General features: G+C 59.8%; 6 protein-coding genes and 1 pseudogene across 7 annotated transcripts; all 7 read left to right on the plus strand.

The window, feature by feature from the left end:
• Positions 1-334: 334 nt before the first annotated feature.
• On the plus strand, positions 335-904 carry HTBF (terbinafine resistance locus protein (yip1); the record flags this gene model as incomplete). Its single annotated transcript, XM_001565050.1, has 1 exon — positions 335-904. The coding sequence occupies one exon, from the start codon at positions 335-337 to the stop codon at positions 902-904; it is 570 nt and encodes a 189-aa protein (XP_001565100.1).
• Positions 905-2527: 1623 nt separating this feature from the next.
• MRPA (ABC-thiol transporter) lies at positions 2528-7222 on the plus strand (the record flags this gene model as incomplete). Its single annotated transcript, XM_001565051.2, has 1 exon — positions 2528-7222. One exon carries the CDS (start codon positions 2528-2530, stop codon positions 7220-7222), a length of 4695 nt encoding a protein of 1564 aa, XP_001565101.2.
• A 1065-nt stretch (positions 7223-8287) lies between these two features.
• LBRM_23_0290 lies at positions 8288-9627 on the plus strand (annotated as a pseudogene). The gene is given in 3 exon segments: positions 8288-8677; positions 8679-9101; positions 9103-9627. Coding segments are annotated over 3 exon segments (1338 nt in total).
• Positions 9628-13503: 3876 nt separating this feature from the next.
• Positions 13504-14370, plus strand: PTR1 (pteridine reductase 1; the record flags this gene model as incomplete). The annotated part of the gene is made up of 1 exon (XM_001565052.1): positions 13504-14370. One exon carries the CDS (start codon positions 13504-13506, stop codon positions 14368-14370), a length of 867 nt encoding a protein of 288 aa, XP_001565102.1.
• Positions 14371-15252: 882 nt separating this feature from the next.
• Positions 15253-18723, plus strand: LBRM_23_0310 (conserved hypothetical protein; the record flags this gene model as incomplete). The annotated part of the gene is made up of 1 exon (XM_001565053.1): positions 15253-18723. The coding sequence occupies one exon, from the start codon at positions 15253-15255 to the stop codon at positions 18721-18723; it is 3471 nt and encodes a 1156-aa protein (XP_001565103.1).
• A 765-nt stretch (positions 18724-19488) lies between these two features.
• Positions 19489-20460, plus strand: LBRM_23_0320 (conserved hypothetical protein; the record flags this gene model as incomplete). Its single annotated transcript, XM_001565054.1, has 1 exon — positions 19489-20460. The coding sequence occupies one exon, from the start codon at positions 19489-19491 to the stop codon at positions 20458-20460; it is 972 nt and encodes a 323-aa protein (XP_001565104.1).
• Positions 20461-21236: 776 nt separating this feature from the next.
• On the plus strand, positions 21237-22706 carry LBRM_23_0330 (putative tryptophanyl-tRNA synthetase; the record flags this gene model as incomplete). Its single annotated transcript, XM_001565055.1, has 1 exon — positions 21237-22706. The coding sequence occupies one exon, from the start codon at positions 21237-21239 to the stop codon at positions 22704-22706; it is 1470 nt and encodes a 489-aa protein (XP_001565105.1).
• Positions 22707-23530: the final 824 nt, after the last annotated feature.

The following is a 23530-nucleotide window of genomic DNA, read 5'->3' on the forward strand; positions in this document are numbered from 1 at the left end:
GAAGTGGAAAGGCAAAACACTTACCCCTCTCCAGACCTTCCACCAACCTCTTCCCCCTCTCGCCGTCTCAAGCGAGTGACTGTTGCTGCAAGTGCAGTCAAGCTCGCCTTCCTGAGCTATTGCTCTTGTCTTGTCGTTTCGCTGTTGCGCTGTTCTCCTTGCTTCATACCTTCCTCTTGTGTGTATACGTGTGTGTGCCCCGAGTTGTTGCTAGCGGTCACCTCGCTCTCCGCAGTCTTGTGTATCTCTCCGGGCCTCTGTGGTGCACTCAGTACGACTTGACGACCGCTTTCCTCCCTCTCCTCTTCTCAGAGAGTGAGAGAGAAAAGGCGCGATGCTCAACGAAGTGCACTTGAACGCAGACCCGAACACTATCTCCACCTTGGATGAGCCGGTGCTTCAGACGCTGCTCCGCGATGCCAAGGCGATTGGCCGCAAGCTCATCGTAGTTGTCTGCCCCCCTCTCGGGGATGAAAGGGAACTTCATGATTGGGACCTCTGGGGGCCCCTGTTCCTATGTCTCATGCTTGCTTCTATCCTCACTATTAACGCCAGCGACGACCAAGGCGCCGCCGTCTTCTCTGCTGTCTTCATCTTTGTCTGGCTCGGCGGTCTCGTCGTCACCATCAACGCCAAGCTCCTAGGCAGCAAGATCATGTTCTTTCAGACATACTGCGCGATGGGTTACTGCTTGGCGCCCATCTGTCTTGGCGCTCTCTTTTGCTGGATCATCCCGTGGTTCTTTGTGAACCTCCTGCTGTGCGTCATCGCATGGGCGTGGGCCTGTTGGGCTGCCCTGCGCTTTTTTCGTAACACAGTGAACGCTGACCGTGAGGTGCTGGTGGTGTACCCCGTCGGGCTCTTCTACGTCTTCTTTACATGGATGGTCCTCGTTGGTATTTAGCAAGCGTCGGAGATGTGTCAATGGGCAGCGTGATGGCTATCCGCCACACACACACACACATGATCACCGGTGGGTAGTTGGAGAGCAGAAAGGAGACGACGCTAAACGGTCAACGTAGGGGAGGCCCTGTGCAAGTGTTGGGCTCCCCCCCCCTCCCCCAAAGGGCGACCTACGCACTCTCGTAGCACTTCATGTGGACCTGCAGCCGTTTCACTTCATTTTCTTCTCCGTGTAGCGCCTCTTTTCCACGTGTAGAGGCGTGTGTTAGTGCGCGCCTTCGGTGCGACCATTTCCCTTTCATCCACAAGAGAGTGTGTTGTCTCATATTGTTTCGCCATCCGTTCTCTTCTGCCTGGGTCGTTCTCGGACCCCGGGTGACGGTGCAACACCTCAGCGCGTGGGATCGCAGAATCCACTACTCCCCTACCCACCCGTACGGGAGGGAAGCCAAGCAGAGCCCCCACCCTCCCTCCCACCTCTGCTGGTGCACAGGACTACCTCTGGCAGCACACGGTGGGCAGAGGGTCAGCGTGACTCGAATGCGTCCCACCCGACCCTCGCTGCCTGCTGGTGCGGGGGGCCTCGGCGCCACCCCCGATGGGTGCACCGCGTGAGGACCGGTACAGAGGGAGCGGCTGTGAGGCGGCCTGCGAGGTGGGCGGGTGGGCAGGCCTAGTGTGGGCCAGAGGCGCTGCTCAGGCGACTGAGACGGCGCATTGCTGTGAGGTGTGTCTAGCGCTGCACTGCGCGACGCAATTGGGCCTGTGAGACGGGCTGGCTGGGGTGGACGTGAAGTTGGACTTGTGTTGTACGCCAAAAAGTGGACAAGCTGAAGCAAAACATTTCGAAGCCACTGCCGTTGTGCTGTCGAGTTCACTGTCTGCGCCGTACCCTCTTTCTCTTTTGTTTCCCAGACTTGTCGGATGTTCTTTCATGTGGGGTCAACCACGTGTGTGAGTGCGCGCGTTGTACCCTCTCCACTCCCCTCCCCTCCTCTTCCCCCAAGGAAGGCACACTGCGGCTCAATGCGACTTTCCCTTTCTCTTCTGGGTTTTCACCTCCTTTCCTCTTACCCCCCCCCCTCAAGGGCGTCTGTCTGGGTGTGTGGGTGTGCGTGTGTTGTGTCAACGCTGATCTTCTCTGCACCGCACTCTGCCGCTTTGCCGTATTCACCATACGCGTGACTTGGTCATCTCGTGCATCTTTGCTTTGTGCTGCTGTTGCGGTGGTAGTTGCCGAGTTCCTGGGCTTGTGGGGGCCCGAGATGTGCATGCGTGCTTCGTGCATCCTCGTTCTGTCCCCTGCCTGGAGCCTATCCTGCGTTACCCCAAGTCATACTTATCCTAAATACTCCTGTGTCGGTCGTGAAAGACGAGCGCCAAGACGCCCTTTGCCGAACTTTGCTTGTGCTTAGTTTGTGACATTTTTTTTTGTTTGACTGTTCTCGGGCAGCTACGTGTGCAACGCTGTGCTGACTACGTCCCCCTTATCCTCTTGGAGCTCCCACGCACTTCCACAAGGACTGACCATCGCACTGTCCTCGCACAGCGGAAGGACTGTGGATACAAGTGCACACACACTCACACACACACACACACGCATAGGGCATCTATAGCATAGACAATGGCATCACCAAGATATACACGCTTAGCATCTCATGGTGAGCCCAATGAACCCATCATCCGTGCCTCCTCGCAACGTGGGCACCCCCAACTCGGCACCGACGACGGCCGCACCGCCGGCTTGGCGACACGTTTGGATGTGGTGGACGTTGTTGCGCAGGTGCGCTGCCAGCAGGAGGCACAGGACAAGTTCGCGAGGCAGCTGGACGAGCTGTGGGGTGAAGAGCCGCTCTACACACCCACGGTAGAGGACCAGGCGAGCTGGTTCCAGCAGCTCTACTACGGCTGGATTGGGAACTTCATCTACAAGGCTGCGGCGGGAAGCATCACCGAGGCGGACCTGCCGCCGCCGTCGCTGAGCACGCGAACATACCACACGGGGCGCACGCTGTCAAGGCAGGTGCATGCAGACATCGAGGCAAGCCGGCGCTGGGACGGGTATGTTGGGTGTGAGGTGGCGTACAAGGCGGAGCCGGAAACCAGCGGCGTGCTGCGTTGGGTCGGGTACCTACAGCAGTCGGACTACCCGCGGTCACTGGTGGCTGGAGTGGAGTGGCGTGTGCCGCCGCGGCACCGGCGGCAGGCCGCGACGGGCAGCGCAGCGGCGCTGCACAACGGCGTCGTGCATGGTGAGCGTCTGTTTCAACCGCATCGTGATAACCAGCGATGTTCGTGTGAGCCGGTGGAGCGGGTGTACCTGAGCTCGACGCGCAGCCAGACGCCTCCCGGGCCGCCACCGTCGCTGGATTTTCTTTTGACACTCTGCAGAGCGCACTGGTACCACGTGTGGGCGCAGATCCTACCGAAGCTGCTGTCAGATGTTAGCGCGGTGCTGCTGCCAGTGCTGCTGGAATACTTCGTGAAGTATCTGGATGCGGACGACACGACGTGGGGCTGGGGTGTGGGGCTCGCTCTGGCGATCTTCCTTACCAGCCTGACCCAGAGCTGCACGGCGCACAAGTACGACCACATCAGCATTCGCAGCGCGGCGCTGTTTGAGACGTCGTCGATGGCGCTGCTGTTTGAGAAGTGCCTCACGATCTCGCAGCGCTCACTGCAGCGGCCGGACCTGTCGGTGGGGCGCGTCATGAACATGGTAGGAAACGACGTGGACAACATTGGGAGTCTCAACTGGTACGTGATGTATTTTTGGAGTGCACCGCTGCAGCTGACGCTGTGCACGCTGTTGCTCTTAAGGCTCGTCGGGTGGTGCGCGCTGCCCGGCTTGGCTGTCCTCTTTGTGTCCCTCCCGCTACAAGGCGCCATTTCCAAGCACCTTCAGGATGTGTCCGAACGAATGGCGAGCGTGGTGGACCTGCGCATCAAGCGCACGAATGAGCTGCTCTCTGGTATCCGAATCGTAAAATTTATGGGCTGGGAGCCTTTCTTCCTGGCTCAGATCGAAGACGCCCGCCATCGAGAGCTGCGGTGGCTGCGCGATGTCCACCTGGCCAATGTAGTCTTTATGTTTGTGAACGGCGCGACGCCGACGGTGGTGATTGCGGTAGTCTTCCTCTTGTACCATGCGAGTGGGCAGGCGCTAAAGCCGGAGGTTGTCTTTCCGACGATTGCCCTGCTCAACACGATGCGGGTGTCGTTCTTCATGATTCCCATTATCCTCTCTGCTATTCTGCAGTGCATGGTGTCGACAATGCGGGTGGCCACATTCATGGAGTGCCTGGACAGCCGCTCTCAAGTGCAGGACATCACTGAAAGGTGTACTTCCGGTGCTGCAGCGATCTTCAAAGAGACGTCAATCCATGCATACCTGCCGGCGGAACTGCCACGGTGCAAGCCGCGCTTGACGACGGCAATACAGCGCATGATGCTGTGGATCCGTCGGCGCGGTGTGCCGGAGGCGGAGTGGTACGAGCTGGGCGACCCGGATTCAAGCGGTTCCTCGCCGACAATGCTCAGGCCAATGCTAGACATGGGCAGCGCGCAGGCTGACAATGCTGGTGGCGCTGACACTGGCGAGGAGGGGGATACGGAAAAGGGGGGCACAACGTACTACCAGCTTGTGCCGAAGGTGCTGCTGCGCGACGTGAACGTTGTCTTCCCTAAAGGCAAGCTGACGATGGTGATTGGCGCGACGGGGAGCGGGAAGTCGACGCTGCTGGGTGCGCTGATGAGCGAGTACGAGGTGCAGAGCGGCGAGGTGTGGGCAGAGCGGAGCATCGCGTATGTGCCGCAGCAGGCGTGGATCATGAACGCGACGGTGCGCGGCAACATCCTGTTCTTCGATGAGGAGCGCCCAGCGGACCTTCAGGACGTGATCCGGTGCTGCCAGCTGGAGGCGGACCTGCGTTCGCTGGCGAGCGGGTTGGAGACGGAGATCGGCGAGAAGGGCGTGAACCTGAGCGGCGGGCAGAAGGCGCGTGTAAGCCTTGCGCGCGCGGTATACGCCAACCGCGACGTGTACCTGCTGGACGACCCACTGTCTGCGCTGGACGCGCACGTCGGCCACCACATTGTGCATGAAGTCCTCCTTGGCCGGCTGCGCGGGAAGACGCGCGTGCTCGCCACGCACCAAATCCACCTGCTGTCGCTCGCGGATCATATTGTGGCGCTTCAGCGCGGCCGCATCGTGTTTGCTGGCGACTACGCTGCCTTTGCGGAGACGTCTCTGGAGGAAACGCTGCGTGGTGAACTGAAGAACGACGTGGACGCGAGTTCTCGTGACAGTGATGTAAATGCAGAGGTGACAGGAGTTGAAAGGGCTCCTGCTCTGACGGATGCTAATACGCCCGAAGCTGAGCAGAGGGAAAACTTTGGAGAAGAGGATCTCTCTAGGCTGGGTGCCGCTGCCGGGAAGCTGATGACGAGGGAGGAGAAGGCAACCGGCAGTGTGCCATGGTCAACCTACGTCGCGTATCTGAGCTTGTGTGGTGGCCTGCCTGCTTGGGGATGCCTGCTAGTCGCCTTTGTGGTGACGGAGTGTGTGAATGCGGCTAACGGCGTGTGGTTGTCGATGTGGTCGACAGACTCGCTGAAGAAGAGCGCGGACATATACCTCTATGTCTATCTCCTCGTTGTGTTCCTTGGCATCTTCAGCTCTCCGCTGCGGTGTTTTTTATGTTATCACCTCATGCGAATGGGCAGCCGCAACATGCATCGCGACCTCCTCGAGTCCGTCGGAATCGCGCGGATCTCCTTCTTCGACACAACGCCCCGGGGACGCGTGCTGAACCGCTTCACCAAGGACATGGGTATTCTTGACAACACGCTGAACGACAGCTACCTTTACCTACTGCAGTACTTCTTCTCCATGTGCTCCACTATCATTATTATGTCGGCCGCGCAGCCCTTCGTGCTTGTCGTGATTATTCCGTGCGCGTTCATTTACTACAAGCTGATGCAGGTGTACAACGCGTCCAACCGCGAGACTCGCCGTATCAAGAGCATCGCGCACTCGCCCGTGTTCACGCTGCTGGAGGAGTCGCTGCAGGGGCAGTGTACCATCGCAGCGTACGGCAAGACGCACCTAGTGCTCCAGGAGGCACTGAAGCGGCTGGACGTAGTTTACAGCGCGCTGTATATGCAGAACGTCTCCAACCGCTGGCTCGGCGTTCGCCTCGAGTTTGCGAGTTGCATTATTATCTTCTTAGTGGCCCTCATTGGTGTGACCGGGAAGATGAAGTGGGCAGCGACTCAAAAGACAGGTATGGTCTCGCTGTCTCTGACAATGGCGATGACGCTAACGGAGACGCTGAACTGGCTTGTGCGGCAGGTTGCCACGGTGGAGGCAAACATGAACAGCGTGGAGCGTGTCCTGCACTACACTCGAGAGGTGGAGCACGAGGAGATGCCGGAGATGAGGGATCTGGTGGCGAAGCTGGAAAGGAAAAGGGAAGGTACAGCAGCGGACGTGACGGGGACTGTTGTTATCGAGCCTGCGAGCCCGACGAGCACCGCGCCACACCCTGTGCAGGCCGGGTCGCTGGTGTTCGAGGATGTGCGGATGCGGTACCGCGAGGGGCTGCCGCTCGTGCTGCGCGGCGTGAGCTTCCAGATCGCGCCGCGCGAGAAGGTCGGCGTTGTTGGGCGGACGGGGAGCGGGAAGTCGACGCTGCTGCTGACGTTCATGCGGATGGTGGAGGTGTGCGGCGGGGCGATCCGCGTGAACGGGCGCGACATCGGCGCGTACGGGCTGCGCGAGCTGCGGCGGCAGTTCTCGATGATCCCGCAGGACCCCGTGCTGTTCGACGGGTCTGTGCGGCTGAACGTGGACCCGTTCCTGGAGGCGTCGCCTGCGGAGGTGTGGGCCGCGCTGGAGCTTGTGGGGCTTCGCGAGCGCGTTGCGTCGGAGAGCGAGGGGATCGACAGCCGCGTGCTGGAGGGCGGGTCGAACTACAGCGTGGGGCAGCGGCAGCTGATGTGCATGGCGCGCGCGCTGCTGAAGAGGGGGAGCGGCTTCATTCTGATGGACGAGGCGACGGCGAGCATCGACCCGGCGCTTGACCGGCAGATCCAGGCAACTGTGATGAGCGCGTTCTCGGCGTACACTGTGATCACGATCGCGCACCGGCTGCACACTGTCGCGCAGTGCGACAAGATCATCGTGATGGACCACGGTGTTGTTGCGGAGATGGGCAGCCCGCGCGAGCTGGCGGAGCGGCCGGACTCCATCTTTAGCGGGATGGTGGAGGCTCTGGGCAACCGTGGTGCGAAAGAATTCCACCACCTTCTCCTGTGACGTCGCACAGGACTGTGCCCAGTTGGGATGGTGAGCTGATGGGAGAGCCCCGTGCTCATCTTTAGATTGCAGCTCAGCATTCACCGGTCGTGCACTGCTCAAGGATGTGTGAGGGGCAGAACAAAAAGTGCTTCTTGGTGTGCATAACTCTCCTCCTATCTTCTTTCACTCACGATAAAGCGCTTAGAAAATGGATGAAAGTGGTGTCTCCACAGTACCCGAAGAGTGAGGTGCACAGCGGCAGTACGTTCAGTTGAAGAAATCTGCTTGATGCCATTAAGAGGTGTGAGTGGAGACTTGTGCGTGTGCGCCACAAAGCGCTATACCGCATAGGCGGCCAAGTGGCGCTTTTCAGGTGAGCTTGCTGCACTACACCTTTCAATAAGCCATCAGGACTACGCACCAGTATCGGCCACGAAGAGGCTCCGCCTATGAATACAGCCGCGGCACGGTGAGCAAGTGACCTGCGCGTTGGTTGTGGATGCGCGTGAGGGCGCATTGATGCTCTCTCAGTGTTAGTTTATCTCCCTTGACACTTTCTGTCGCCCCTGCACCGCCCCCCCCCCCCTTACCTCTCCCAACACTTCCTACCTCCCTCGCTCTTTCTCTGCCACACCGCACGGCAACCCACGTGTTGCTCAGCAACTTCTCAAGCATCTCACCAAATCCTTCTCCTTTGTTATTGCTTGTGCCGCGTCATTATCTTCTCTTTATCTTGCAGTTTCGTGTTCGCACTGTCGCGAGGTGCATCACCACCGCAAACGTGCAAAGCGACTTAGGCTCCGACAAGCTGCAGTGACAGCAGTTGGCGTGCAAGTCACAGCACACTTCCTTCCCCTGCGCTACCCCTTTTGGTTTCTTTCTCTTCCACCCCACCTTCATCGTGCGCCGTGTCTCGCACCACTGAGCGCTCCTCACCCTTCACCCGCGATAACCCCCTTTCCCCTCCTTCCTCCCCACACGCTTCCGCATCTCTCCATCCCTCAGCCTTCCTTCCTTCCTCGCGATTCACGCTATCCCCCGATCTGCGGCAAAGGCCTGGACACATTTGGGAGTACTCCTTAGCTGAGGGAGAGCCACGGCGCGAAGGTGCTAGCATGCTGCACGAATTATCTGCAGGATGCTGGCAAGCTAGACAGGCGGGGGGATGGGGCGAGGAAGTCCGTCACGTCGAAGCTGTACCTACTAGGCCTGAGGGAGGAGTATGTAGCAGGCTGCATCTTCCCGGCGCTGAGAGCTGGCACCACGCACGAGGGAAAGTACATACTGGTGGCATCGCACGCGCGGCCGCTTATCGCGAAACACCTTGTGGCGGTTGGGCATAAGGAGGATACTGCCGCGATCTGCTACGGCGCCCAGGGGGAAGGCCAACAACCAGGTCATGTTTGAGCTGACGGTGAGGGCACTAGACTCGAACCTGAAGTGCGTTGCTTTGTGGGGCGAGTGGAGCATCTAGTCACTCGTCCGCAATCTGCGGCACATCAGTCAGGAGAGCATCGATTTAAAGGGCCCTGCGAAGGAGCGAGTTTGTCCAAAGCTGCTGAATCGCCGAAACACAGTGGAAAAGACTCCAGGCCACGTGAAGTACGTGACAGTCTACTTCGAGAAGAGCATCCTCATGGCGATGAGCGAGAGAAATATGGGGACTACGCGACTTGTGGAGGAACTGAACACGCTTAGTGGGCAAGCAAGCGATCGGGATCGAGGACATTGTGGAGGATCGCCTGGCGGGTATGAAGTCACGCGGCCTGTACGAGACACCTGCAGGGACGATCCCATACAAGGCGCTGGATGCGCTGGAGTCGTCGCTTCTCGACTGCGACACACAGCTCTTCAAGCTCCAGCTTGCACTGCGCTTCTTCTAGCTTGTGTACGACGGTAAGTGGTTCAAGTCTCCGAACCAGTCAGCGTCCGAGATGCTCGACCAGATGGCAGAGACGGTGACAGAGAAAGTGACGATGAAGTTGCACAGGGGTAACATTCTCTCTGCCGGGAGGCAGCCGCCGTACTCGCTGTACAACGAGTACATCGCTTCGTTAGGGGGCAGTCACAATTTTTATAATCACCGCGACGCGAATGGCATCGCCCGACTGCTCCGGCTGCCCCTACGCATTTGCGCGATTACGCTAAAGGAAAACACGATGCCGATCAAAGTTCTAAGTGCACACATCCCTGTGAGCGTGTGCTCCGCACTGCGCACCACCAGACCACTGCTCGTACTGCCTGCCTCCCCTCAATCATCGGTGTACCGTGCGCTCTGTGTTTCTCACGCTGTGCTTCGTCACACCAATCTCTCTTCCCTGGGTACGTGGTCAAGGGTGCTCTCGCACCGATGTCCGTGCGCCGCACGTCACCGACTGTCACTCCCTCTCTCTTCTCCGCTCCCCACAAGCGCCGTGCGCTAGAGACAGCCCCAAGGACAAAGCCTCTCGGTGCTGCGGCTCCGGGTTGCGGGAGTGCGTGCAGAACCGCACCGGTACCCCGCGTATGCACGACTTCGTGGTGAATCACTCACGCATCCCCTCTCCGTGTGTGCAGTACGCAGCTGGTCTTCCTTCTCCCTCTGACTCTCCGTCGCCCGCCTACAACTGCCTTAACTCTCTCTCTCCCTTGTCTTCCCATCCTCTGTGGCTTGTGGCCATCACCGTGTGTGCACGATAGCTGCTCCCCTCCTCTCACTCTGTCAAGCGTAAGTTGACCTGTGCGAATCTACCTGTGCATGTGGCTGTCTCTGTGACCACTCTATGGCCTCTCTGCCCACGTGCGTGCTTGTGAGGCTGTGATGCCCATGGAAGGGTGAGTGCGTGGATGGTGTGCACTCCGCCCTTCCCCCCACCGAGAGTTCTGGACGGTACCGCGTGGGGCCCAGCAATACCAGCGGCAGCGCACTTGTGTGCTGAGGAGGCACGCTGCCCGCTCATTCTTGCGAGCACGACTACCTCAGCACACTAACGTAGAGAGTCGATCAGAGTGATGGAAAAGTGGGACACTCCTTCGCCATACGCACGCAGACCAGACAGAAAGGTGGTCTCTTCTCGTGCTCTGCGCTTCTCTCTTCTTCCTCGATCATTCATTTTCCCCCTGACGGTGTCTTCCCTCGTTTTCGTATTTCTCGCCCTCTTTATCGCGTTCTCCTCAATCGTTTCTTCTTACACAGAGTCCTCCTCCTTTGGTTCTCGCTCTCACCCCTCCTCCGCCCTCCTGTCTTCTGCTCAGCGCTCCTCATTCCAGCTCGCGATTTAACACTTCGTGACAGCCCTCCACCGCTGACTTCCCTCGTCGTACTTCGCCTCCGTTCCTGCAAAAAGTCATTCACAAAGTAGCCTCGAGTGCAGCGCAATACACCCATTGAGAGGCGGGCACTTCGGCTCGTTTGCTCGTTCGTTCTTTTTCCTCTTCCAGCATGTCCATTCCACCACGAAGCGAGTCAGCGCAGAGGTGCATAGAACCACCGCTCGCTTCCGCCCCCGCCTCCCTGTTGTGCCCCACGTCCTGACCCTCGCCGTCCAGCGCCGGCCTTCCGCCGTCGAATCAGGCCACGCGCCTGGCGGGCTCACCCTGCTCTTCGTTGTCCGCTTCGGGTGCGGGCCGCGCCCAGGGACCTGCTCGGAGGCGGTGGCAGTGGCGGCTGTCGTGCGGGTAACGGGGTGGTGGTGTGGGGAGTGCCGCGTGTTTCGCGCGCGTGCACTGTGGGGTTGGTCGGTGTGGATCTCCTCGCGCCCATTTCGTCCATCCCTGTTGCTTTGCCGGTCCCCGGATGCTTTGTTTGGGTGGGATGCGCCATGCCAGCTGCGCTTGGCAGCGTGTGCGCACAGTGCCCGCGCTTCTGGGTCCTGCGGCCTGTGATTGGGGGCAGCGCTGCTGTCGGGGTGGGGTAGAGGGGATCGTTGCCTTCGTCCCTTTCCGTCGGTGTCATGAGGGGCGTGTCTGGATGACGGCCTCTCCTGAGCCCGCCCGTGCAGCATCGTGGCGTCACATGGAGTGCCCGTTGGGCCCCGCGCAACCCAGAAATATCGTGTGGCACGTCGGCGCTCTTGTGGCAGCGAAGCGCAGGCGAGGGCGGCGGGGGTTGTACCACGGCGCCAGCCGAGTAGCAGGCACCACAGCACCTTCACGCCGTGTTGCTTCTGCGGGCCGCTCACCGCAGCAGGAATCCAAGGTACGGACAGTTGCCCGTGCGGCGCTGGGCGAGGGTGGTCTCTTCTCGTCTTGTAAGCGCCGCCTCTTTGGACTTTGGTGTGGGACGGCTGCGGTCATGTAGCCAGCGCGACTCGTAGTGTACGGGGGCAGATGCGATCATGACCGCACGTCTCTGCGGCACAGCGCCGGCCCAGAGCTGTCGACCCACACCCTGAGGCAGCCACCCTACCCGAAGATAAGGTGCCGACTGTGCGTGTCTCCAAGGGATCGTTACCCCTGATGACGGTGCGACACCTCAGCGCGTGGGATCGCAGAATCCACTACCCCCGCCTACCCACCCGTACGGGAGGGAAGCCAAGCAGAGTCCCCACCCTCCCTCCCACCTCTGCTGGTGCACAGGACTACCTCTGGCAGCACACGGTGGGCAGAGGGTCAGCGTGATTCGAATGCGTCCCACCCGACCCTCGCTGCCTGCCGGCGCGGGGGGCCTCGGCGCCACCCCCGATGGGTGCACCGCGTGGGGACCGGTACAGAGGGAGCGGCTGTGAGGCGGCCTGCGAGGTGGGCGGGTGGGCAGGCCTAGTGTGAGCCAGAGGCGCTGCTCAGGCGACTGAGACGGCGCATTGCTGTGAGGTGTGTCTAGCGCTGCTTTGCACCACGCAATCGGGCCTGTGAGACGGGCTGGCTGGAGTGGCGGGTGGGTAATGATGTATGGCGAACTGAATGCATTGAGGAGCAATATTGGTCCCTAAACTCGTCTGAGGGGAGCCGTCAAGGATGTCGGATGCCATGCGGAGAAGGTTGGGTCATTGCCAATATGCAGCCACCACTTTTTTGAATGGGGCTTTGTTTCATCCGCATGTGGTGCGCAGTTGGAGGCGTACGATGCGTTTCAACTGTACATTTTTACTTCTGCCTGAAAATTGTTTCCGCTGCTGAGCGTGACGTGTCGAGGGAGCATTGAGAACGCAGTAGTGGAGGCTCGCAGCTGCCAGCCTCCACTACCCAGTGTATCGATTGTTTAAGGTCTGTTGATCTACCTTTGCGGAGAAGTCGTCGAGGCTTCGCCAGGCGGGAGAGCAGCCGCGCATGTAGGCCCTGCACCGGTGTTGTGAGGGCGCCGCTGAAGTAAGTCGGTTTTGCGGTCGTTTTGCTTCTCTCGCTGCTGCTCGCAAGCCCCTGTAGCAGTCGCGGGCATGTGAGTGATTGTGTGTGTGTGTGTTTGCTGTCAGAAGGGAGACAGTGAGTAGAAGCATAAGATCGTGATAGACCTACTCTTTAAGGGTCTCCTTCTCGAACCTCCCCCACCCCCCACCCCCGCGGTGCGCTGATGTTGTTGATGGACACCTCGCTGCTAGTGTAACTCTGCCCCTTCTTGTGCCGCGCGTTTTGGTGTGGGTGGGTGCGGTCCGCCGTTCTGCCTCTCTCCCCCAAGACTGACCTTCCCTCCCACCCTCTCTTATCACCTTCTCCCGAAAGACGACCCGCACACTGAACGTTTCAGTGCCTCTTTATGTCTTTCTGTTCGCGCGGTTTCTCTGTCGTTTCGGTGGCTCCTGGAGGCTCTTTACGTGATCCTCTTGTGTATCCCTCGCGCAATGCAACGAGGCCTTCGTTCTTGCCGCACACGCACACCTCTGTTTGTTTGTCCCCCTCTCTCTCTCTCTGACACTCGCAGGCGAAGCGTTGCGTTGCACTTGAGGACTGCCCTTCCGTACACTTTTGTTTTTGCTGCTCATCTCCGCCGCCGCGGCACACGCCTCCTCCTCTTCTCTCTTTTCGCGTCAGCCTCGCTGTATATCTCTCTCCAGGTGCCCAGTGAGCCATGCGCACGTACACTTCACCCTGGCGTTTTCTGTGAAGCTGAATTTACTGTCGTTGGCTTACTCTTCACTGCATTCATGCCATCATTGTCGCCGAAGCCACGCACACATCGTTGACACGAAGCTCTGCCTGCGTCGCACATCTTCTCTTCCTCTCTTCTTTCACTTTCCTCCCGACAGCACTCTGTGAGCGAACTAGTCGATTCTCTTAACTGCACCTTGACGCTCTGCTCGTGAGTGTTCTCTTTCGACACTCTCAGACGGTCTCTCTTTTATTTGTGTGCACTGCTTGATCAGAGGAGCCGAGTCGGCAGTGGAATGACGTCCGTTGCGACAGTACCGGTGGCGTTAGTAACAGCCGCCGCGAAGCGCCTTGGCTGTGGCATTGCTGAAATCCTTCACGCACAGGGGTACGCCGTCTGCTTGCATTATCATCGCTCTGCTGAAGATGCGAACACACTTACCGCGACGCTCAACTCAAGGCGACCGAACAGCGCCATTGCGGTGCAGGCGGACTTGAGCGCCGTTGCCACAGCGTCGGTCAGTAGCGCTCATGACGCGGCTCCTATTTCCCTCGTTCAGCGCTGCGCTGGGTTGGTGGATGCGTGCTACAACCACTGGGGACGCTGCGACGTGCTCGTAAACAACGCCTCTGCCTACTACCCCACGCCACTGCTGAACAAGGTCGAGGAGGGACACGAGCCGTCTATGAATGAGGAGACCGAGGCAGCGGCCGCCGCTGACCTCTTCGGCACCAACGCGCTTGCGCCCTTCTTCTTGATTAAGGCGTTCGCCCAGCGCGTCGCGGACATTCCAGCTGAGCAGCGCAGCGACAACTACTCCATCGTGAATATCATCGACGCCATGACAAACCAGCCTCTTCTCGGGTTCACCATGTACACTATGGCTAAGGAGGCGTTGGAGGGGCTCACACGGTCTGCTGCGCTGGAGCTTGCACCGCTGCAGGTTCGCGTGAACGGCGTTAGCCCAGGTCTGTCACTGTTCCCTGCTGACATGCCCTCTGCCGTGCAGGCGGACTATCGTAGCAAGGTGCCCCTCTACCAGCGCGAGTCCACCGCCGAAGAGGTGGCCGCCGCGGTTTTTTTCCTGTGCTCCTCCAGCGCGAAATACATCACTGGCACGTGTGTCAAGGTTGATGGTGGCTACAGCCTTACCCGGGCCTGAGCGTGTCGCATGACAGTCACATCTCCAGCGGATCTCAACATCGACGGAGGCACCCGACCGTGTGGTGCCCGTGTGTGCCCGTGTGCGTGGCACTTACACGCTGGATTCGCATTCTCGTGCCGTCACACTTCTCCCCTCCCTGTACGTCTCACATCCTCTCTGCCGTCACCCCCTGTGTTCACCCCATCTTCCCTTCTTCCTCCGTATCGCACCGAGACAACGTTGTCCGGGAGGCAGAAAGGAGGAGGGTGGGGTGGGGTGGGGTGGGAGGGGGGGGTGCATGGCCCAACGAGAGAGTCGAGGGAAGACAATCTGAAAGGGAAAAAGAGTGAGCGCAACCACGTGAAAATGCTAAATGGTCTACTGGGGTCGAAGATGGATTCGACTGCCTTTCCTTTCCTCTCTCGTTCTCTTACGCTATGTGGCTTCTTGAATGACTATGGTCGACGGTGTTCAACGATGAGATATCGCTGCGGGTTGGACGGTGAGACATTCGCCTCTCTTCTACTGCTGTTGCTGTGGCTGCTATCCCGGACTTGTCGTTCACCCACACCGCACCGGATGTACTGGCATCTCTCTCTGTCTGTCTGTGCCTGCGTATGCATCCTGTAGCACCAGGTGTTGCTCCCTCTTCGCGGCTGTACTATGCCTGTTTTCCACCCTTACTCGGCTTCTACCCTCTGGCTGTTTGCACTTCCACGAAACGCACTCTATCGCCTCCCTGTGGGCCGTTCGAGTAGACATAGGGCGGGGCGTGCACTCTCGGGTGACGTCTCTCAGCCCTCCCCCTTCCGGCATCGTGCCGACGCTCGCGAACATTTGTAACCGCTGTTTTCATCGCTGCCTCACGAACACCCAGACACGGTGACAAGCGAGCAACACATGCCCACCTCTGACGACCTCGAGCCACGCCTACCGGCGGGCCAGTCTGTGTCGCACTTCATGCGCACCCTCGATGTGTACCCCGTCGTTCCCCCGCATAAGGCGCATGAAACCACAGTGCGCCCTCAAGGAAACGCAGGTGGTGTGTCGCCAAGGCCATGCAACCATCGCACCTCTCAGCGGCAGCGTGAGCACGCGTGGAGGCCGAGCTGCATGTCCAACTTTCCTCGCACGCCAGCGGCTGCGGCTGGCGCCTCCCCCTCTTCACCCACGCCGTCCTCTGTGGCAGAGCAGTCGGTGAAAGAAGCGGCATATCGCCTTAGCCCGCAGGAGGTGCAACGCCGTGCGCAACAGGTGCTAACGGCGCAGATACGCAGCTTGCTGGAGGCGCGACTCCAGGAGCGTCTGCATCAGGCCTACGTCGCGCAGGCACAGTGGGAAGCGACGCGGAGACCATCACCATCAGCACCCGTGCCACTACCTGTACCCCCCTGTGACACCCACATGGCCAGTGCCTGGCCGGCTAGTGCTTCTTCTGAAGCTGCTGTAGGGGCGAGCACTGCACCTGCCTCAGCGGAGCCGGAGCCGTCCTTTGAGGAAGTCTCTCCACTGATCACCACGGCGATGTCGGCGCATGGCAGCGCTGCCGGCGGGGCTACGACGCGTCAGGGCGTAACCTCCGCTGCATCTGCGGCGCACTCCACTGTGGGGATGCCCACAATTGACGTACACCCGTACTCGGCTGTGGAGCTGGTGCGCGTACACCGCCTCAGGGGTGTGCCGAACCACAACCGTGGCCTCTTCGCCGGCTTGTCAAAGCGCACCTTCACTACCCGCAGCGGACAATACACGATCGGCCGAGAGGGCGAGGGACACCGTCGCGTGCGATCCGGGGTGTCTGGCTTTATGTGGGAAGCACGTCGCCACTCTGGCGCTGCCTCGGGCCCCCCACCGCGGCTCACGATGCGGTTTCTCTGCACGGACAGCCAAATGCTGTTTCAGTGGACAGAGGACGCCGACTCGGCGTACGCTGTGCAGGGCGAGAACGAGGAGTTCGGCAGTCGGCCCGATGACGGGCCGATGTTCTGCAACGCCTCCTGCATGGATGACCCCTCTCTCGGGCACGGGCTCAAAGGGGTGCTGGAGCACATGTATGGGAAAAAGATGACGACAGAGCAACGGGCAGAGGCGGTGCGGCGGCTGCGGGAGCGTCGTGAGGGTCGTCGGGGTACGAGTAACCGATACCCCATGCTGGACGGCAAGGACAGTAATGGTGATGGGCACTCGTCCATTGGTGGAGGCGCCACGACAGGCGGCACCAGCTCCCTCTTAGCCGGCGTGAAAGACGGTTCATCCGGGTTGGGCGAGAGCGGGCATGAGGGGCGGACCCCATCCAACAAGGGATCTCGCAGCGGTGTTGTCTTCTCAAGCATGAAGCACAGCCTTACGCCCCTGCACGTCCTCTCTCCGACCAAATACGAGCCGGACCATATGTTGCCGCTGGCGGACACCCCAATGCTCGGTGCGAGTGCCATGCCGCACAACTGTAGCGACCCTCCCCTCGCTCTTGCAACTCCTGGCTATCGCATCTCGGTAAGTGCCGACGGAGGCTGTCAACGACGCAGTGCTGGAGCGGACACATGGGACCACCCATTGCTAGCCACACTCTCCCTCTCTTCTCTGAGCCACACCATGACTACCGATGAAGCTGAGGCGCACCGACTCAAGAGGAACTTCTATGTCGCTGTTGCAGACTCAAGGACGCGGAGCAGGTCCGATGGCGGTGACGGGTCTGTAAGGCTTTGGGGGATGAAGGGTCGTGTTTCTGGCGCTGGCGGGGATCATGGCACCTACGGGTCTCCGCTGGCACCACGTTCTGCCTCTCGCCCATCCATCCTGTCGGTGCCGAGCTCTGGCGGGCAGCGCAGCCAGGTTAGCAACACCGTATGCCTCGACATGGAAGCAGAGACAACCGTTGTTGACGGACGGCCATCGACTGCTGCTGGAGGACCGCACAGCGGCACACATGACACATCATCTGTCGACGCTGGCCCAAGCGGTGACAACAGTGTTACTGGTGGCCTTGGCAGCGGCGGTCGTTACGACACACGGAGAAATGGCGAGGGGGTTTCCTTGGCGGCAGGCCAGGGTACCGGCGAAGAGTTTACAGGGAAGGAGATGAAGCAGCACACCTTGGCACCTTTCTCAGCTGTCTCCCTCTCCGCCACCGCCACCTCATCGCAGGACTCGTCGTTGCGCCGCCCCAGGGACGATGACGACAGCCGCAACCTCGACGAGTTCCTCATACATTTCCCTGAGGAGGCGGACCACGTGCGACTGCGTCGAACCGCCAAGAACATCCTCGACGGCATGGAGGATATGTGGGATGACGATGGCAACGGTCGCAGCGCCTTCCTGCTGCCGCAGTTCCTGAACCCAAACTTTCAGTTTCCTGGCCTTGACGACACCATTGGCGCCGCCGATGGAGCCGATGGCTGCAGCGGACATGGTGAGGGCTCGGAGGACAACTACCCGCCGCTGACCGGTTTTGGCGTCAATGACGCAGAGCTCAACGAGAAGTTTCGCATTGAGGCGGAGGAAGAGTACAGCGACCTTATCGCGCAGCGTGACGCGCTGCTGGCGGAGGTGGAGGGTCAACACCAACTTCTGGGTGACATGGGTGCGGATGTGCACTACCTTTCCGTTGGACAGGCGCGCACAGGCATGAACGCGGAACAGTACGCCATCACGCTCACCAGCGAGGTAAACCGCTACGCCAAGTTGCATCGGCTTTGCCTGAATCGAACTCTGGAAGAGAGGTCTCAGCAGCAGCAGGGTGACGAGGCGGACGCCGCTGTTGAACACGCTGCCGACGGTTTTCTCGACCGCTTCGGGAAAGAGCGAACTGCTACGGCGGACGTGGGCAGTCAGGTGTGTGACGCCGACCTGTGCTACGTTGATGCCGCTGTGCGTTCGACTGAGGAGCAGCTGGAAGACCTGTTCCTCCATGAGAAGGCACTTGTGAACGCAGTGCGACTCGCCACAGTGGCTGTGGCCAACATCATGACATTTCACGCCTCGCTGGAGATGGAGTCGACGTGCCACGAGTGCTTCTTTGTCTTCGACAAACCGCAGACGCTCTGGCCATGCGGGCACACCTTCTGCCTCTCCTGTCTCTCTAACATGTACAACCGTCGCGGCAAGCTCATCTGTGCTGAGTGCGGGTCCGTCTGCGAGGTCGGCTACACCCCCAATATTTCCGTCGAGCTCATCGCCAATTATCAGACAGTGTGCAGGCGTAGCGAGGCCGACGCAGACGTCGAGCCTGATAGCGCCCTGGCCAAGGAGCGTGAGGCGCAGACCATTGAGGGTGTCCTGCGCAGTCTTCTGAACGACCTGCTCTCGGCCCAGAGCAGCTGGACTGCCAGCCCTTTGGAACACTCCCCACTGAGACTGAGAGGCGGCGCGTGAAGTGTGCTTTCTGCGCGCACAGGTGTATGTATCTTCACGGAAGAAGGACTCACTCTTGTGCGTCCTCGATGTAAACGATTTGGAGGCAAAAACCCCGCGCCGCACCTCGGCTGCCTCATTTCTTTGCTCCTCCTCTCGGTCCCACCGCTCTGTTGTGTTCGCGTGGGCGACATGTTGTGTACTCTCTGCTGAAGGGGGTTGCAGACACTGGCGAAAATAGGCCGATGAGAAAAAGATGATCCCCCCTCCCTCCCTTCTTCCGTTCACGAAAGCGCGCTCATCATTGCGGCGCGTCTCGTGTAGCTGCTGACATGGCCCTAGCAGTCGCCCTCCTTCTTTCCATCTCTTTTCCATCGGGGTGCCCAACCCAGATCGAGACACACCCAGTGAAAGGACGCCTCCACGGCGGGAGATATGCGCGGGCTGACATAGGCGAACACAGCGACGTCAACTCCTCTCTCATACACACGCACTAACACACACACACAATCGCATGGAGTCATTACGAAGTGAAAGTTGCGCTTTTCTGTGCAGCCACCACCACCCCTTCTCTCTTCCTTTACTTTGTCTCTCCCTCTCGCACAGTCCCCGTGTAGCTCTGCCGTAATCGCCTTTCCTTGCGGTTGTTGTTTACCGTCTTTCACCTCATCTTTGATTCGGGGAGGACGAGGGGTGGAGCGGGTGTGCCTCCTCTCTTTTTTTCTCGCTTCTCCGTGCCAACTACTGCAGCCCACGTGACTCTTCCACGGTGCACTCCAGCCGTGTATGCGCTTCAAGGCGACCCTCAAAGACGCCAAGGGTCTACTTGGTGTTCTACAGGTGTGCCGCAGTAGTCAACGCGACTGCATCGTACGCCTCCAGTCTGAGCGCATCCGTTTCTTCTCCAACACAAACGCCGCAGATGGGGTCCAGGTGTGGATGCGATGCCCGTCGTCGTTTCTCTTCTCCGAGATGATCTGCGACTCCGGCTACGAGGAGCACTCCATCACATGTGAAGTACTCGACCTCGCACAGCTCATTCACATCGTGAAGCAGGTGGAGGCGCGCGAGCGATCCCACCAAGGGACCGCCTCGCGTGTGCAGGTGCGGCTGGCGCGAAACGGACGGTGTCCATTGTGGCGTGTTGCCATGCAGGGACTTCCTGGTCAGCCGGACGTCAGCTTCGACGTGCCGCTGCGCATCCTCGGGGACCGCGAAATCAAGAGTCTGTCCCCGCCACCGCTGGAGAGGCAGCACCTGCAGATACTGGTGCCAGACATGCTAGAGCTTACCACCTTCATTGACAAGTTGAAGAACACCGCAGCCGATAGCGTAACCTTCTCGGCGCGCGTGCTGACGCCGCGGCTTGGCGCAGATGGCGGTGATGGTGGCGCAGGGGCATGTCTCGGGGTGAAGCGGCCGCGCGCCAGGGACATATTGCCATTGGCGAGCCTTCGCATCTTCGCTGAGCATTTTATGGCTCGCTTCTCGCTCAAGTACGAGGCGGTTGAATTGATTGAGCAGCCGGAGAGAGATGATGATGGTGGCGATGAGGACGATGACGGCGGGGCCGTGGGTGGCATTAGCGAGGCGACTGTTGTGGTCGAGACGAGGAAGTTTGCGCGCTTCTTTTCGGCGGTGAAGGAGCTGGACCCGATGAAGATAAGCATGTACTTGATGGACCAGCGAGCACTCGTGCTGAGCGTGTTCGCAGCTGGGAACACCGCAATGGTGGCCTATATTCCCGCCAAGGCGTAGCGAACTCCAGCTGTAGGATAGAAGAAGAGTGCGAGTGTGTGTCTGCGTGTGTGCTTGCCATGAAGGCGAGATCGAGACGACGACTGGTAGCGCCTTTCTGCTGCCTTCCTCTAGCCTCCCCCCTTCTTCATAGAGGAAGAAAATGAGTCGCTGTCAGAGTCAGTAACGGTGCGGAGAGGTCAGATGCATAGGCAGTGGAGCGGTCGCGATGATGGGGGGATATCCTGTTGGTGTGTGGACCGCGAGGGACGCGCACGACAACCGACTCTCTCCCCACCATCACTGCCTTCGCTACTCCGGGCGAGCCCACCCCCATCAAAATGCACCCACATGCCAAACACTTCAGAGTCGAGTCTTCTAACCCATTCGTCTTACGCTTCTTGTTGAGCGCCTCTTTCGTCTTCGTTGTAGACGCTCGACAAACGCCACCGCCGCCCGCGCCCCATACATCGTGCCGCACGCGGGCTTCGCTTGCTCGTGCAGCCGTGACTCCCAGGCCGCCCGTGCAAAGTAATTTAGGCATCCGTATGACTCTCTCCTCGTCCCATCGCACCCCCCCCCCTCCCCCAGACGGCGCATGCGCCTCAGCCCTCTCCTTTCTGCCTCTTCCCACGTTTCTCTCCTGTTCGCTGCTCCCCGCGGCAAAGAGGAAGAGCCGTCTCCGCCAACTCGTCCGTGCCGAAGTGCCCCTATCTTCTTCCGTCAATCAACCGCCTTCACTCGGCCCAGAGACCCTCTCCAATTCCACACGATAGCGTCCCTCTGCGCTGTGTTCTATGCGTCGCGTCACCTGCTGGGCATGGACTTTGCGCGCCGGCGTGTGCACTTTCACAGCACTGCGTAGCACAAGCGAGAGATCTGACTGCGCGAAGGATCCTCGCGAACTTGCCCAACACCCCCCCGGAGGCGGTGATGCCGATACGGAAGACGTCATTACCCCCTGGACGGTAGTCGCCAAGGGCCCGCAGGGGATCAACTATGATCGCGTGTTAACCACATTCAAAGCGGAGCGAGTGGACGACAGCGCACGTCAGCATATTCGTGATGCCATCGTCAAGTGCCACGAGCGAACCGCATCCGTCACCTCTGTCAACGCCCAGAACACCCCGACCCCCGTTTCGACTGCTGTGTCACCTGGAGGTGTGCCAGCGCAGGTCTCCGTGTCTCCTGCCGCGCAGCAGCAGCAACCACCACCACCGCCGCTTCACCACTTCTTCAGCCGCGGCATTGCCTTCTCGCACCGCGACTTGCACAAGGCACTCGACGACATCGAGGCTTCCATCAAGCCGGATGAGCCTTCCGTCTTCCTCTACACCGGCCGTGGCCCCAGCGCTGGCACCATGCACGCGGGCCATGTGCTGCCCTTCATGCTGGCCAAGTACCTCCAAGACGTCTTCAATCTCCCTCTCGTGATACAAATCACCGACGACGAAAAGTTTCTCTTTCGCGGCGTCCCCTTCGAGGGGGCCGTGGCGGAGGAGGTCATTCTCAACAACATCAAGGATATCATCGCCTTTGGCTTCCACCCGCGCCATACCTTCATCTTTCGCAACACGCACTACATGGGCGAGCTGTACCCGACAGTGCTGCCGCTCCAGCGTAGCATGACAGGCAACTCAGTGAAGCACACTCTCGGCATCACCGACAGCGACAACGTCGGCAAATTCGCCTTTCCTGCAACCCAGGCAGCTCCGTGCTTCAGCACCGCTTTTCGTCGCGTCCTGCCGAACGGTGACAGACCGATGCGGTGCCTGATTCCCTGCGCCATTGACCAGGACCCTTTCTTTGTGCTCACCCGCGCTGCCGCGCCGCGGCTGAAGCAGCCGCCACCGGCCCTTCTTCACACTCAGTTCCTGCCCGCACTCAAGGGGCTGGAGCACAAGATGAGCAGCAGTGCAGAGGAGAACGGCGTCATTACGCTACACGACACGGATAAGCAGGTGCGCAAGAAGCTGCGCCGTGCCTTCTCGGGTGGCTGCGCCACCCTAGAGCAGATGCAGGAGACGGGGGCGAACCTGAAGGTGGATGTGGCCTACCAGTACCTGCGCTTCTTCTGCCGTGACGACGCACTCTTCGCCGACGTGACGCAGCGCTACGGCAGAGGTACGATGAACAGCGGGGATGTGAAGGACCTGGCGGCGGACTGCATCATCCGTGACGTGCTGCACGACTGGCGGGAACAGCGCGCAAAGGTAAGCGACGATGACGTGGTAAACTTCTGCAGGATTCGAGACATTCTTCACTGAGTCGTGTGTCTCGGGGGGGAGGGAGGGACGTCTGTGTGAGGCATACTCATGTGCAGGGGAGTTTGAAGCGTCCTTGTGCGCGTGCAAAAGATGTGAAGGTGCACACTGCCGACATCGCCGCTGCAGACCAAACGGCGAAAGGCGACTTCTCTGGACTTGTGCAGCTGCGCGTGTGTTGATACCCATGAGTGACGGGCACTAGTAGTGGTGAAGTCGGCCCTGCGTCTGTCGGTGGTGTTCTGCCTTATGTCTTGTTGTGCGGATGTGCGGCCCCACGAGCCCGCTGATCACTACTGACGTTTCTACGCGAGCTCAATACGTCTGCACAGATTGGCGGAGACCACGTGGATGAACGCCGATGAGTAGGTGAGAGAGAGAGAGTCACCGACGTAACGAGAGGTGACACAGCTGCGCGCAGCCTCGGCAAGCATAGAAGCGCCAACGGGTCGCAGGATCGCAGAGAAAGGGCATGCCAGCATAAAATACCGCGGCAGCCGCAGCAATGGGCGCTCTCCCTCACATTCGTTTGCACACCCGTGACTCTCTTCATATGGCCGCGCCGCTGAGGCACTGCACTGCGACACCAACAGCAACGAGAAGAGCCAAACCGTACGTATCTAGGATGCGGCTCAGCTGTGAGCTCGAAGTGCGCGACCCACCACCCTGCCCACCTCAGAGGGAAAGGGGAGGGAGCAGCGGGAACGAATTTGTAGCACAACAGGGGAAAAAGAGCGTCAAAGGCCGCTTCGAATGATGTCTTGTCACTCCCTGTTCTCTGTCGTTTGTGCTACACATGCAGTCATGCGATGGGTGTGCATGCATGC

This window comes from Leishmania braziliensis, chromosome 23, assembly GCF_000002845.2.
Source record: "Leishmania braziliensis MHOM/BR/75/M2904 complete genome, chromosome 23".
In the NCBI taxonomy this organism is placed as follows: domain Eukaryota; phylum Euglenozoa; class Kinetoplastea; order Trypanosomatida; family Trypanosomatidae; genus Leishmania; species Leishmania braziliensis.